Source organism: Xenopus laevis, chromosome 4S (assembly GCF_017654675.1).
Source record: "Xenopus laevis strain J_2021 chromosome 4S, Xenopus_laevis_v10.1, whole genome shotgun sequence".
NCBI lineage: Eukaryota > Metazoa > Chordata > Amphibia > Anura > Pipidae > Xenopus > Xenopus laevis.
In genome coordinates, this window is record NC_054378.1 from 97,714,348 (window position 1) to 97,728,718 (window position 14,371).

At 35.2% G+C, this 14,371-nt stretch overlaps 1 protein-coding gene across 1 annotated transcript; it reads left to right on the forward strand.

Annotated features, from left to right (window-relative positions):
* Positions 1-5,192: 5,192 nt before the first annotated feature.
* On the forward strand, positions 5,193-11,883 carry LOC108715750 (E-selectin-like). The gene is made up of 14 exons (XM_018261180.2): positions 5,193-5,255; positions 5,744-5,784; positions 6,197-6,574; positions 7,028-7,135; positions 7,530-7,715; positions 7,821-8,006; positions 8,127-8,312; positions 8,427-8,603; positions 8,705-8,881; positions 9,014-9,199; positions 9,528-9,650; positions 10,077-10,098; positions 10,203-10,260; positions 11,179-11,883. The coding sequence occupies exons 2-13, from the start codon at positions 5,748-5,750 to the stop codon at positions 10,258-10,260; spliced, it is 1,824 nt and encodes a 607-aa protein (XP_018116669.2). The 5' UTR covers positions 5,193-5,255; positions 5,744-5,747; the 3' UTR covers positions 11,179-11,883.
* The last annotated feature ends 2,488 nt before the right edge of the window (positions 11,884-14,371 follow it).

A 14,371-nucleotide genomic window follows, 5' to 3' on the forward strand; every position in this document is an offset into this window, starting at 1 on the left:
CTTATGTGCTCCATGGTGGCACGCATGCTAAAAGTGAGAAGGAGGAGGGAGGCTGTTACGCACAGGTAAAAGTTGTAAAAGTACAAAGCGGTGGAATCCATTGGGAAAGGTTGCGGTGAACAAGAACTACCTGAAAGAAGGATAGGATTCTAGACTTCAAATGTGGGTGAGATCGATCTGGTTATTTGTATAGCAATTTTTCAGCACGTATATCGCGACGGAGGGACGACCTATGTAGGTCGCTGGTGGACAGTAATAACAGTAGGAAGTGTGAATATATACAAATAACAGAGGTTAACATATCCCACAAAGCTTATATAAAGTGACTTTGGTTAAAAGGAATCCTTCTCTGGGTCAGGCTCATCGCTAATTGGAGTAATAAGAGACCTAAAGAACTAAAATGATTTTATTATACACTATATACAACCATAAACTATACCTGCAGTGGGTTTTGATTTTAACAGCCTCCAGTTATGATAATTAAAACTCTAATGATTGTATGAAGGTTTTAACTGTGTATTGGAAAAAAGTGCCATCTTTAGATTATTGGTTCCTGGGGATATATATATATATATATATATATATATATATATATATATATATATATATATATATATATATATATATATATATATATTGTGCGTTCAGCTACTAAGAAATGTCTTACCAGGGTCAAACCAGGGTTTGTCTGTCCATATATTGCAATTTATTTAAGACAACTACTTCAAAGTCATCCCATATCTGCAGATAAAACGTAATCCCTTTGTATAATGTATAATGAAGCAATAGAATTCTTAATGAATCAGATGCAATTTGAGTGTAGGACTGGCCAGATATGGGATGAATTTGACGTAGTTGGGAGACCATGCATTTCATCACCATGGAAACAAATAAATGTATTCAAAAAGAAAGCACTCTCTCCACTCCTGTCAGAAATTAGCTGTGTGGAAACTGCCATGAACAAAGTTGCCAAGAAACTTACAAGAAAGAAGGAAGGAAATATATCATTCCTAATTAGGAGTCTTTCCAGTTCTAGAAGACCCCATGTCTGCAGCCAGCCTATAATATTTAGGATGTAATTATCCATGTTAAGGAAACTAGGTTGTTTTCTTTGGCTGGGTAATATTCAAGGTCATCCTGAATTGTGGACCTAAAAATACGAGTGCCGGCAACTGCAAACAACTGAAAATTCCCAGCAGTTATTTATACTGTTTTCTTAAAGCCCTGAAATTATTCAGATAACAAACAAATCCAGCATATTCACCAGATTCATATGTATTCTCTATGTGTATCAGTAAAATTCCCAAACAAAAATAATTTTTAGATTTGGTCAAAAACTGAATCCTCCGTAAATATTTGTCTCAAAAAGGAGAAATCACATCAGCTGGGAACAAACATTTGTAGAGTTCAGTTATTCAATCACTTAGGGACCCATTTAGTAATTTTTGTGTTTCTCCATGAATCACAAAAAATTCATGGTTTTCCTATTTTGCTAAAAAACTCTAAAAATTCAAGATTTATCAAGCTATCAACTTAAATGGCTATATGATCACTATTGATTATATTATGATTTGTTTCAAATGTTATCATAAAAATATCCCTACCAAAGACCATTAGAGCCCAAAGCATCAAATCAGTTAATGGATAGCTAGGAAATCATAAAGCATAATGATTTGAAAAACAATTATGAATTAGCATAACTTTTTTTTTGAAATACACATGACTGGAGATGGGAACTGCCTTATATCAAATAATAACTGTGCTGATAAAAGAAGTAAACAGAAAGCTTTGCCTTTTATATTTCAGCTTATAGGATGCAACACCGGTAGGCACATTTACCAAAGATAATGTCATGTCATTTTTTTTTAACTCTGATAAATTTGAATATACTCCAAATTTGATTTGGAGGTTATTTATTAAAAAAAAACTAATTATCTAAATGAATATTACCGACCCAAATTCAACTAAACTCTAATGGTGTTTTTTACCTGAAAAAAACTTGAATATCAGGAAGGCTAATAACATCTTCAAATTGGTCACTGGACCTCTCCCATTGACTTATACATGAACTCGGCTGGTTTTAGGTGGCGAATAGTCAAATTCGGATTGTTACAAGGGTCAAGGTTTGATAAATCTCAATTTTTGAATTCAAATTAAAATTTGAATCGAGTTTGGATTATTCACTATTCCAAATTGAGAGTTTCGATTTTCAATTGCAGACTAACACAGTCATCACAAACTCACCCTACTTTATTTCTATAGACACACAAAATAGATTGACTATCACATTTTTCCCTAATTGGTCTTCAGGTGGGGTCACTCTTCCACTGCCTTGGGCCCAGCAAGGGGAGGGAAACTCCACAGATAATGAACACTGGCCAGGAGAGCTGACAACACTTATCAAGACCAATTTTTATTATACTCCTGTGGGTACAGACACACAGAGCAGAATAATATCTGTTAATGCTTGTGTTATTGAGGGGTAGAGATAAAAATTGTAATGCTGGTTTACTTGCCTGTAGGCACAAAGCATTAATATGACTTTTCAAAGAGCCTTAGGAAATATTTCCTAAATTAACTAAAAAGAACAATGGAAGTGTGGCAGTGGCAAGGTCCCCGTCGTGAATAACACCCTTGAGAAATTTGAGCTTCCGTGTTTTTCATTCAAACAATATGGCACAGAAATTTGTAGGGAAGATTGGACATGCTGGAAAACTCTGTGATTCCCATACATAGTGAATAATGTTATTTTTCCCTATCCAACAATCAAATCACAAAGGCTTTCATCAAAGGATATTGGGCATTATGTTTTTTCCTATGCGGTACATGCAGGGGTTTGCCAAATCTCATCAAATACATTCTTTCTATTATTAAAACAATTCAATTAATACATATTGCAAATATTTATTATTTTATGGTGTAACCCACCACCTATAGTAATACAGAAGAATGACTTGATTGAAATTAATGATTTGCAAGTTGTTCATTTTAGTTATATCCATGTGTGATTCAGTGTTAAAGTTTTAAATGTTAATATATTAAATATTATTTTATTCCACACTGAAATGCAAAAATGGACTGTATAAAAGTAATTTTAGCCAGGCTGGATTGTCTGTGTGTAGAGCTGCCACTTTTTCTGGAAAAAAATACCGACCTTCCTATCAAGCATCATTTTTACTCTCCACATGTCTATCTTCAGCAACCTTAATTTTCTGGTGTCCACAGTAAGGATTGTTATCAAAAAGTTTAAGGTCCAAGACACTGTAGACAATCTCCCTCGAGTTAAACATGAGAAAAATTCATCAAAGATTGTACAGAAGGATTGATGTAATTGTGATGATATAACCAAAATCAATTGGCAGACAGATTCAAGCTGACCTTCCGGCACAAGGTTTAAAGTCATGCTATCCACTGCTTAAGTCTAAATTAGGGCTTTTTTTGGTAATGAATACCAACAATAGAGTAAAAAAATTAAGCTTTCAAAGAAAAGAATAATGTCCCAAAATTCAAGCATGGAGGATGTTTACAGATAATTTGGCCTTGCTTTGATAAACCAGGAATTTTGCATATTTTGTAGATGTGCTTACCAGAAATATGCAGCCCAACAGTCTTCCCTGTGTTTAATCACTTATTCCAATCCAATAGTATCATGCATGATCCATGCACATAAATCACATACAAGGCCAGCATTAGGGTCTGTAGGATCAGACATAAGACAAGGGGGGTCATTTATAAACTTCACGCAGGGCAGATTGATTCGCAAAGTGAATATATTTGCCCTGCGCATGGTTATATTTATAAAGCTGAATAAGAGGGTGCAAACGAATTGCGATTTTTTTTTCACAATGCGAATGTCTATAGCAGATTTTTAAATATGTCACAATTCGCAAATTGCGAATATTAATGCTCACACTCTGCGACTCAATTACGCCGCAACGTTGGTGGCGGATAAAATATTCGCAAAACAGTTTTGCAAACTGCGAATTTAAGTTACTATCAACGCTTTTTTCGCGCACAACAACCTCGCACATTGGATGCGCTTGTGCAAACTCCCATCTCATTTGCGCGCCATTTGCGAAAATTTATTCACACTGCGAATTCGCCAAAACCAGGAAGACGGCAGAGCAGTGCAATATATTAGCGTTCAGGAAAAAACATGTGTAATACAACCATTTGCGAAAAATATGCGCTGCGCAAACTTTATCAATGACCCCCCAGAACTTTGAGATTGGTTTGCTATAAGGTTCTGGGGCAGTATTTGATTGGAAACATACGTTTCTGTCAAGAAAATGTAAATGTTCATAGTGAATATTTTTCTGTGGAATTCTTAAAACCAAACAGGGTTTTAGAGTGTAAGATCTAATGAGCAGGGCACTTTTTTTTTCTGTTTCTTTCTCTTTTCATCAGAATTTGTAGATAGTCTTTATGGTTGATTTATACATCCTTCCTATTATGCAGTGGAATCATTTGTAGCTTTATACATACTTCATAGTTATAATAGGAAATGTCATAACTCAAAACAGTACAACCGGGCGAAGTAGACTTTGGCAAAAAGGGTAACGTTTCGGAAAGTTTACACTTTGTCAAATTTGCGGATTAACGATCGTTTACCTGAGCGCAAATTCGCGCAAAAGCTCTCTAGCTCTGAGTTTTTTTTGTTAGCGAATTGTCCTCTTCCCCATTTAATAAATAGTGATGAATAGTTTTTTGCCAAATTTTCACTAAACATCCACGATTCGCTTTTAGTAAATGTGCCCCTAATTTGGAACTTTCTGGATAACAGGTTTCCTTAATATCCAGTGGATTGAGATATTTCATTAACATAGCACAATATTAATGTCATTACTGAGTACAAAAAGCCTTATTCACCATGATTAACATTAAAAAAATGCTACATCATCTGTTTTCACAACCATTATTGAACTAATTCCTAATTCATTTTAATAGGCATATATTTAAGATTCCTCATTAACTCAAATAAATACATTACTTAATTTGATGGAATAATGGTGGCGGCAGACTTCAAAGAATAATTTCGGGAAAAAATTCTCGGACTAGCCAGGAATTTCTCCACTCGATCAGAACAACTTCCTTCTATTTTATGCAGATGAGCCACGTCATTTGGGAATTCCTGGCAGGCTAAGGAACTCAGGCTATAAAAACAGTAGCAACATGCAGGATTGGCATTTCAGCAGCTGGATCACTTCACTTTCCTTTTTCAGCAATTGTCAGCAACAGAGAACTAGCTTTACCAAGTAAGCATTCAACTGTTTATTGATTATTTTTTTTTTTGTAATTTTAGGTTAAATTCTATTTGCATTGGTTAGTTTTTTATTTCTACTGCCATCGATGATTCTATTTTATTGGGATTATTTTTAGTTGTTTTATTGCTATTTTAGGCTTTTAATTAGGTAACAATCTAGACAAACATATCACAAAGGATTGTTCTTGAGACAATGTCCTAATGCAGTGGTAAAAACAGTAGTAAATATTTTGAACATTTCATATGAATTCATATTGTATTGCATATTACATGATTAAGTATGCACTAGTTATTATAGTATAATAGTTTATATTACATACACAGATTAATTATTAATGATCAGTTCATTATAACAAGCAAACAAATAAGTAGTAGAGTACTGTATATAGTAGAGTATGTTGATTGGGAAACATTAAACTTTTGTCTTACAGGTTTTTTTTTTCTTTTTTCCCTCCTCTACTGATTCTATTTCATAAAAAGAAAAATGATCTCCATTTTCTACTGCTCACTAACTGCCTTTGGTAAGTGATATTGGCTGATATTGATAGAGGTATACTTGATCCATATTTTTTTATTGTGCTAATACTATACCGATTGCATTTGGATCTAATTTAATTTTACTGCTAAAACATATATAGGGAACCTGTGCACAGTCCCATTGATTTATGGTTGTGTCGGGGATTGTGTGCAATTTCACAATGTTTTCAGAACTTTCAGGTGAAAACTCCGAAAATTTTTTGGGAAAAATGTAATAATAAATAAGCGTTAAAAACCCGGGTGGCTTAGATCGGAGTTTGTAGCAGCCAATATTGAGATAAATTCGGACCTTGATAAATAACCCCCTAGGTGTAACAAGGTTCATTATTTGATCTTGCCATTTAGACAAACTTGAGAGACCATGTTTAATTCAGTACTTTCTTTTGTCCCATGCAGTGTTAGCTGGTGTTCAAGGCTGGTCCTATCATTATTCAGATACCAACTTGACATACAAGGATGCCAGGAATTTCTGTCAAACTACCTATACTGACTTAGTGGCCATTCAAAACAGAGAAGAAAATGACTACCTGAACAGCATTCTTCCATTCAACCCCACCTACTACTGGATTGGGATACGTTTAATTAAAAACCAATGGACCTGGGAAGGAACCAAAAAAGTATTGACAGAGGAGGCAAAGAACTGGGCCTTGGGTGAACCCAACAACAAGAAGAGTAACGAGGATTGTGTAGAGATGTACGTCAAAAGAGAACAAGATCCTGGAAAATGGAATGATGAGCCTTGTAAAAGAAAGAAAGTTGCTTTGTGTTATACAGGTATGGAAGTGGAGGTTAGAGCATATGTTATTGCAGATTTTAAGGTGATAAAATGAGAATATAATATGCAATGGAACAGAAATTGGCAAAGGTTCAACTGCTGAAACAGTGTTACATAACTCACCTATAAAATGGTACAATAACTGTCTAGACATGAAAAGACCAATAAACAGAGCTTGTTTAAGGCTAGGTCAGAGACAGGGGCCCCAGCATTAGAGTGATATCTTGGAGGGAATGCAAGCTTTAAAGATATATGGTTAAACAGTTGTTGGCTATTTATATTATATACTATACTTCAGGGTTATGTGATGGAACAATAGCTGAAGGGATGCAGGTTGGACATTGATGCTTGAAGATTTTTTGGGAGGTCAGGGTAGAAAGCCTTTCTAAAATGGGCCTGTTCTTTTCTTACTCTGAGCCTGTGACTAACCCCTTATTTTGCTTTATTTTCAGCTGCTTGTAGCCCTTCCTCATGCAGTGGCCATGGGGAATGCATCGAAACCATCAACAATTACACCTGCAGTTGCTATGAAGGGTTTTATGGATCTTCATGCGAGCATGGTACTAATATTTCACATTTTTTTCCCATAGTTTTTCTTAACTGTATTTTGCTTACTGTATCTTGTTTATTAAACTTACAAATTAAGGATCTTCAAAACCAAGTTAATTGCAAACCATCAAACTTTCTGTGCTAGATGCTGTACAGTATATACACAAACCTTTAGTGTTAAAATGATGTATGACTCCTTGTTCAATAGTCTCTCCAGATACCTTGCTGCAAAGATTACACTAGTTAATTATTTCATCTATTTAATGCTATTTATGTATTTAATATTTTGATCAACTTTCCAAATCAAAAAGTGAAACCAGCAAATCAAAAAGTAAAAAAACATGACTTATTTTCTCAGGTTAATTACAACATGTCATGACATATTCATTTTATTATTTATTTTAGTTGTGGAGTGCCCACACCTTGTAGTCCCAGAACTTGCTTCTATGAAATGTGAAAATGAGAATGGGAAATTCAACTATAACTCAAATTGTTCATTTTCATGCGATGAGGGTTTCACTTTGACTCGCTCAAATGCTCTGCAGTGCACCTCATCTGGATCTTGGAGCTTGGATGTTCCTGCATGTGAAGGTATGCTAATGTGTGAAAAATGTATATATAATTATATAAACAACAGAGTATACTTATAAAACATGGACATTTGCATTTATTAAATGACTCTGTGTTATTCGTTAGCTGTGGTTTGTCCAACGATTCCAATCCCAGAACATGGTTTCATGGTGTGTAAGGATGATTATGGAGAATTTCAGTACAATTCAGAGTGTTCATTTTCATGCAACGAAGGTTTCATCTTGACTGGATCCAATTCTCTGCAGTGCACCTCATCTGGATCTTGGAGCTCAGGTGTCCCCACATGTGAAGGTATTGCTAACATGTTAAAATTATACATGTGTACTTCAATGGACCATCACTCCCCCACTCTAAAAGCATTGTGCTCTTTTTATTTCATTGTTATAATATGTTCATCTTTTATTTTTTTAGCTGTGGTCTGTCCATCTATTACCATCCCAGAACACGGTTCCAAGGAGTGTGAGAATGATTATGGAGAATCCAAGTACAACTCAAATTGTTCATTTTCATGCAGTGAAGGTTTCATCTTGTCTGACTCCAAATCTGTGCAGTGCACCTCATCTGGATCTTGGAGCTCTGGTGTTCCTTCATGTCAAGGTAATGCTGTTCTCTGGAATAACTCATTTAATGATAAATTATACCTGTTGGAAATATCATAATTAATGTCCAGAAGCTGATTTTTCCATTTATTTAAATTTTTCTCTATTTCAGCTGTGCAATGTGAGACTTTAAAAGACCCGGAAAATGGCCTTGTAAAATGTCCAGAAAATCCAGAGTACAACTCCACCTGTTTGTTTACCTGTGCAGAAGGGTATAACCTGTTTGGATTATCAGAACTCCAGTGTTTGGCATCTGGAAAGTGGACATCTTCTCCACCCATATGTGAAGGTAACTGCTGGACTCACATTTTTGTATTATACAGACTTTCTGTGAGGCTAATAAAGGCTCCATTTATCTATTTTACTAACCGGAACTCATGTTGTTTGCAGTTGTACAGTGTGCATCTCTGAACAATCCTGAAAATGGCTGGGTTAAATGCCAAGAAAAACCTCATTATAAATCCAAGTGTACCTATGCCTGTGCAGAAGGCTACAAGTTGTCTGGATCATCAGAACACCAGTGTCTACCATCTGGAGAGTGGACGTCCTCTGCACCTACATGTGAAGGTACTTGTATGTTATATTGCTGTATTTATAAAGGCTTAACAGCATCTATTCATTTGATATTTATAGCTTTGAGAACACTATAGTAGCTGTTACTGTTTCTCATTTTAAAGTCAGAGTATTTGTTCCTTGCAGCAGTGGAATGCAAAGTTCCTCTTATTCCGGACATGGGCAAAATGAACTGTTCTCATCCTTTTGGAGACTTTAAATATGGCTCTGTCTGCAAATTTGACTGCGAGGGAGATCGACTTTTGAATGGGACAAATACCCTTGAGTGTGAAAGTACTGGAACATGGAGCTCAGAGGTCCCAATATGTGAAGGTATTACAAGATAGAATTTTGTCCTTACATTTACCATATAAAGTAGTACATTTATGTTTGTAACAAAATCTTTCTAATAACAAAAAAATTGCAATTCATGCTGTCAGGCATGTTCAAATATCCTACATTTTAAGTGCTTGAGGTTTAGTGGGGAAAAGTGATGTCTCTAAGGCCACAATGAAGTACAATATTTGATACTTGAATTGAATCATAGCTTGTCTGAGTCTAAGACCAGTGCTGTCTAACAATTTTGTTACTAGCTAGTTAGGAAATACCTTTTCCTTTCTTGCGTATTAGGTAATAATTCATTTAATTCTCATCTGAACAGCCCCCAAGATTGTACCTGACTCTGATGTAACCAATGTAGCAGTTGGAGTTGCAGCAACTGGAGCTTCACTTTTATCAGTCACTTCCCTATTACTGTGGCTTGTAAAGCGTCTTCGGAAATCAGGTATGTTAAAGATTATATAACAAATTATAATGCATTGGGGTAACTTGAGATGTTATTGGGCCCCACAGGAAAACTGTGAAAAAGACACCACAAATCATGATGAAGATAGTTTGTTTTGCAAGCATATATTGAATTTGCTCGCAGTGAGGACCCTCTGGGGCCCTTTATAGTTTAGGAACACTTTACTCTACTTTACAATGTTTATTTCAGTTTACTGTATGAGGAAATGGAAAGGAAAATCTGAGTTTTCCTTTGATCAGTATTTATGGTATAAAGCACTGTTAAGAATACACTTTTACGAAGTCTGCAAAGAAATTTATTTTAGACTATTGTAAGCCTACCCAGAGCAATGAATTCCAATTGTTGGGATACATTCCTGCTTTGTTATCTTTTTTTTCCTAAAACTATTTTTTTTTCTCTTTGCAGCAAAGAAATTTACACCTTCAAGGTAAGGGATCATTATTTATTTTTATTATTCAGATTCATGATTTATGTGTTCATTGGATTTATATTTCAAAGGATGGTGGTTTACCAAGTATTTTCATTTTACAGTAGCTGCCAGAAACTTGAAGAAGCTGGTGTTTATCAAAATATAGAAGATCATATTTAGGTATGCATAATAATTAACGTTGCTCCTCACGTTTCTCGATGCTGCTTTGTGGCCTATGTTATTCATATGAAATAACTCATAGGACAAACTCACCTTCTATTGTTGTTACTTCTCTCTTTGTCACCTCCAACATCTGATTCTTCCCTTTCTTCTTTTGAGCTCTTCACTATTCCTTCTCTGTAAATATTTACTGCCGCTAGGTATAGTTAGAGCATAGAGTGTCATTAAGGGGCAGATTTACTAAGGTTCGAGTGAATTTTCGAAGTACAAAAAGTTTGAATTTCGAAGTAATTTTTTGGATACTTTGACCATCGAATAGGATGCTACGACTTCGAATTTACTTCTACTTCGATTCAAGGTAAAAATCGTTCGAATATTCAACCACTTCGAATTTCGAAGTTTTTTCTACTTCGAAATTCGACCCTTGATAAATCTGCCCCATACTGTAAAGCTCTATACAGGGATGGGTGATTTGTTGCCCTGCAGCAAACTTTGGCCATAGAAGATAAAATGAAGTTCAGCTTAAGAGCCAGAGGCTATGATCTAGATTTGTAGACATTAAAGTAATATGTGATATAGCAAAGCCTTGGTGGCTTATGTGATAGTAACACATTAAAAATGTAAGAAGAATTACAAGCAAAGGCAGCTTAGTGCATTCCACAAAGCACTGGTAGGGCAAAATAGTGAATGGCTTTCTTTAAAAAAGATTAGAAACTCTAGAGAATGATTTTGCCATATTTTTCTATAGCAGACAAATATTCATTTTCACTATCATGATACATTCTTTGCATTGTTTTGTTCTACCACCTATTTTTTACACTCACATCATCAATTAACATGACTTCTTACTCTTCCTTTCTTAAATCATGAAATTGTATAGTCTTATTATTATTCTTATTTCTTATTTGCAATTTTTAGGTGATCACATCATGGCAAGCTCCGTGTTCCTAAACGTTAAAGACTACAAAGTAACAAGAGTAGTTGAAGACGGTTGAGTCAACCTTCTGGTTTCACATCATACCACACCAACATTAACTGCAGTGTAGAGTATTTCTGTCATTATTGATAAAATCAAGTTGTCTTTAATTTTGAAATTCTGTATTTTAGGTATACACCACCTGCTTTATCATTTCAGAAATGTGAACGTTCAGTTCTGATAATTATGAAGTGTAAAATGGTACAATGCATTTAACTGACAAGCAAGATTCATATCTGGCAGCTAATGTTTCAGTAATGGCTGTATGCCGAGAATATCAAGGCAAATAGAAATATGTAATGTGACTTGAGAATTGTGCAGGCTACTACTGAACATGTGTGAAAGAATAGCTTGCTGATAATTCATAATGAAACATATTATTACTATTTTTTATTCACGCTCATCATGGTCAAAAACAAAATTTAAGGTATCTGTTTGTAACAGTGCAGAATATAACTTCTTCCCTATGGGACAGCGCACACACATTTATTTAGTGGTGCATGGATTATAAAATCCTTAAAACTAATTGCCAATGGTTCAGACAATTTTTAGACAAAAACATGGAGTCCTATCTAGCATTACATAACCCTTTTATTACCATTAGTGATGGGCGAATATGCGCCGTTTCGCTTCGCCGAAAAATTTGCGAATTTCGCGAAACGGCGAAAAATTCGCGAAACGGCGCCGGCGTTTCATTTTTGACGCAGGTGCCCATTTTTGACGCCGGCGCCTGTTTTTGACGCCGGCGTCCGTTTTTTCGAAAAAAAAATTTTGACGCCGGCGAATTTTTTGCCGCAAATTTTCGCGGGCGTTTCGCGAATTTATTCGCTGGCGGTGAATCGCGCAAATTCGCTGCGAATTCGCGACTGGCGAATAAATTCGCCCATCACTAATTACCATCAAGGATGGATTTTAGCTTTCAGATCTAGTACTTGGCATAGAGTAAATCATATATCTGCTTACAATTAATATTATCTAAAAACTGAAAATATGTTGTAGAAGGACAATTCCCTGTACTAAAGGGAATCAAGGTGACTTACATAGAGACCTTTAAGGACTTCCAGTCTACACAGTATTATTTCATTTTTGCGTTCATTTGGGGGGGTTAGTACATTGTTCCGATTCAAAGATGGGCATTGTTTAAATATGTGACTTTGGTCCTGCAGGCAAGATCAAAGCAATAAACAAGTCATCACTCCAGAGATCCTCTATCATTTGTCAGTGTTAGCTGCTTCAGAATAAATCAATGAATGAAGTGGTGTTTTATATTTTATTATTTATATTAATGTGATATTGTATGTAACTTATTTAATGTTAAGTGTTAAGAAATATTGTTTATTCGTTTATTAATAAAGTGTTTTTATTTCCACTATACTTATTATTGTGATTTGTTTAGTTTTTACAAATATAATGCATATGTTTTATGTTTTCTTTTAATATGTACAGTATATTATACATACATAGAACATCTCTATTTCAAAAATGTTCCTTTTGAGTACTGGCGATCAATAATGCACTACATATTCTAGATGGAAGCTTATCAGTGCTGTGTCAAGTGGTTGAATTATCCTCCTTTCAAAACAAATCGATTGGGGCCCAAGAGGACAATGCTATGCTTATGTAGAAAGAAAGGGTTAAATACTGCATACAATTAAAAAAAAAAAAAAAGATTATGTAAAGGTCACTTATTCTGAATTCACAAGCATGTAGTATTGTGTAAGAGAGAAAGGAAATGCTTTTGAACTCCCTTATATGTGTATAAAATACTATGTAACACATGCAGGCAAAATTTTTTTTTCCTTTTACTTTCTCCAATGAAGGTGTCCCACTTTATTTGTTTGTGAGGATCCCACACTGTGAAACGAGACAAAATCTCAGCTATTTTTCGAGCATAAAATACACTGTTACAAAGGAACTTGCATCAAAATGTGAGCCCTGCACTTCCATATAGTTGTGCCACTGCCTTCTGTAGCCTCCCGTCCCTAATTAATTGTAACTGCACCTAATTACACTGGCTGCTGTGGGAACACTGGAGCTACCACCACCTCTGAATCAGGTGGTAACTTCTGGGTGGCATCAATTAATACATCATAGTTGCTCCAAAAATATAGGGACACATTTTACTATCTACTATCACACTGTCAATTATGGCAATAAATTTTTTGGTGCACAACTGCATACGTTTTTTGGCTGCTGATGGTGGGGACACCTACGAGCCAACCGTTACCCATCTCTCACGAGAACAACACTACCAGACCCAGGTAGGATTGTATTTTTTGAATAAGCCAGAGGTTGTCTCTATGCTCAAAAATGACTTTACACACTGCTTTAGAGGTTCTAAATTACTCCTATAGGTATATTTTTTGTAACAGCAAAGTACAAATCTCAAAATTTTCAAGGGTGAAATGACCTACCCGACTTTCTTAATAGATTCTGGCACAGAGGCCGCAGTGTCACACAATCTTTTAAAGCTGATAAATTGTATTTAGAAGAAATGCATTTAGAAAAGTAGAATTCACATTAATGTAGGAACATGCAGCTTCAGAGAGAACTAGAGAAACACACACACACAAATGGGAGCAGAAAACTTTAGTTAGGAAGTAACCAGAACTAAAAAGCAATCACCTACATCCCATGCAGGAAACACAGCAGAGAAATTCTGGGACCTGTAGTATTCTATATATCAAATAACTAGCTTTTAGGGGTCGAATTGAAAATTCAAATTTTTAAATTCGAATTTTGAGTTTATTTAATGTAATTTGACTAGGAAACAGTCCAAATTAGATTTGAGTTTAAAAAAAATGTACTGTCCCTTTAAGAATTTGAATTCGACTATTCACCATCTAATACCTGCCAAATTGGTGCCTATGGGGGACCTCCTACAATCAATTTGGAGTCTTTGGAATTTTTTTTTTTGTGAAAAAACACAAATCTAATTCGATTCGAGTTTGCAGGTCGATCCTATTCACCCGAATTTTAAAAATTCGAATTTTTTGATAAATTTCAAGTTTATGTGAATTTATGGGAGTTTTTATAAACTCCCATAAACTCTAAATTCGACCCTTGATAAATATGTCCCTTAATCTGTTAATAGGCACACAGTGGAAGATCATGTACTCTAAATAAAAGTTGAAG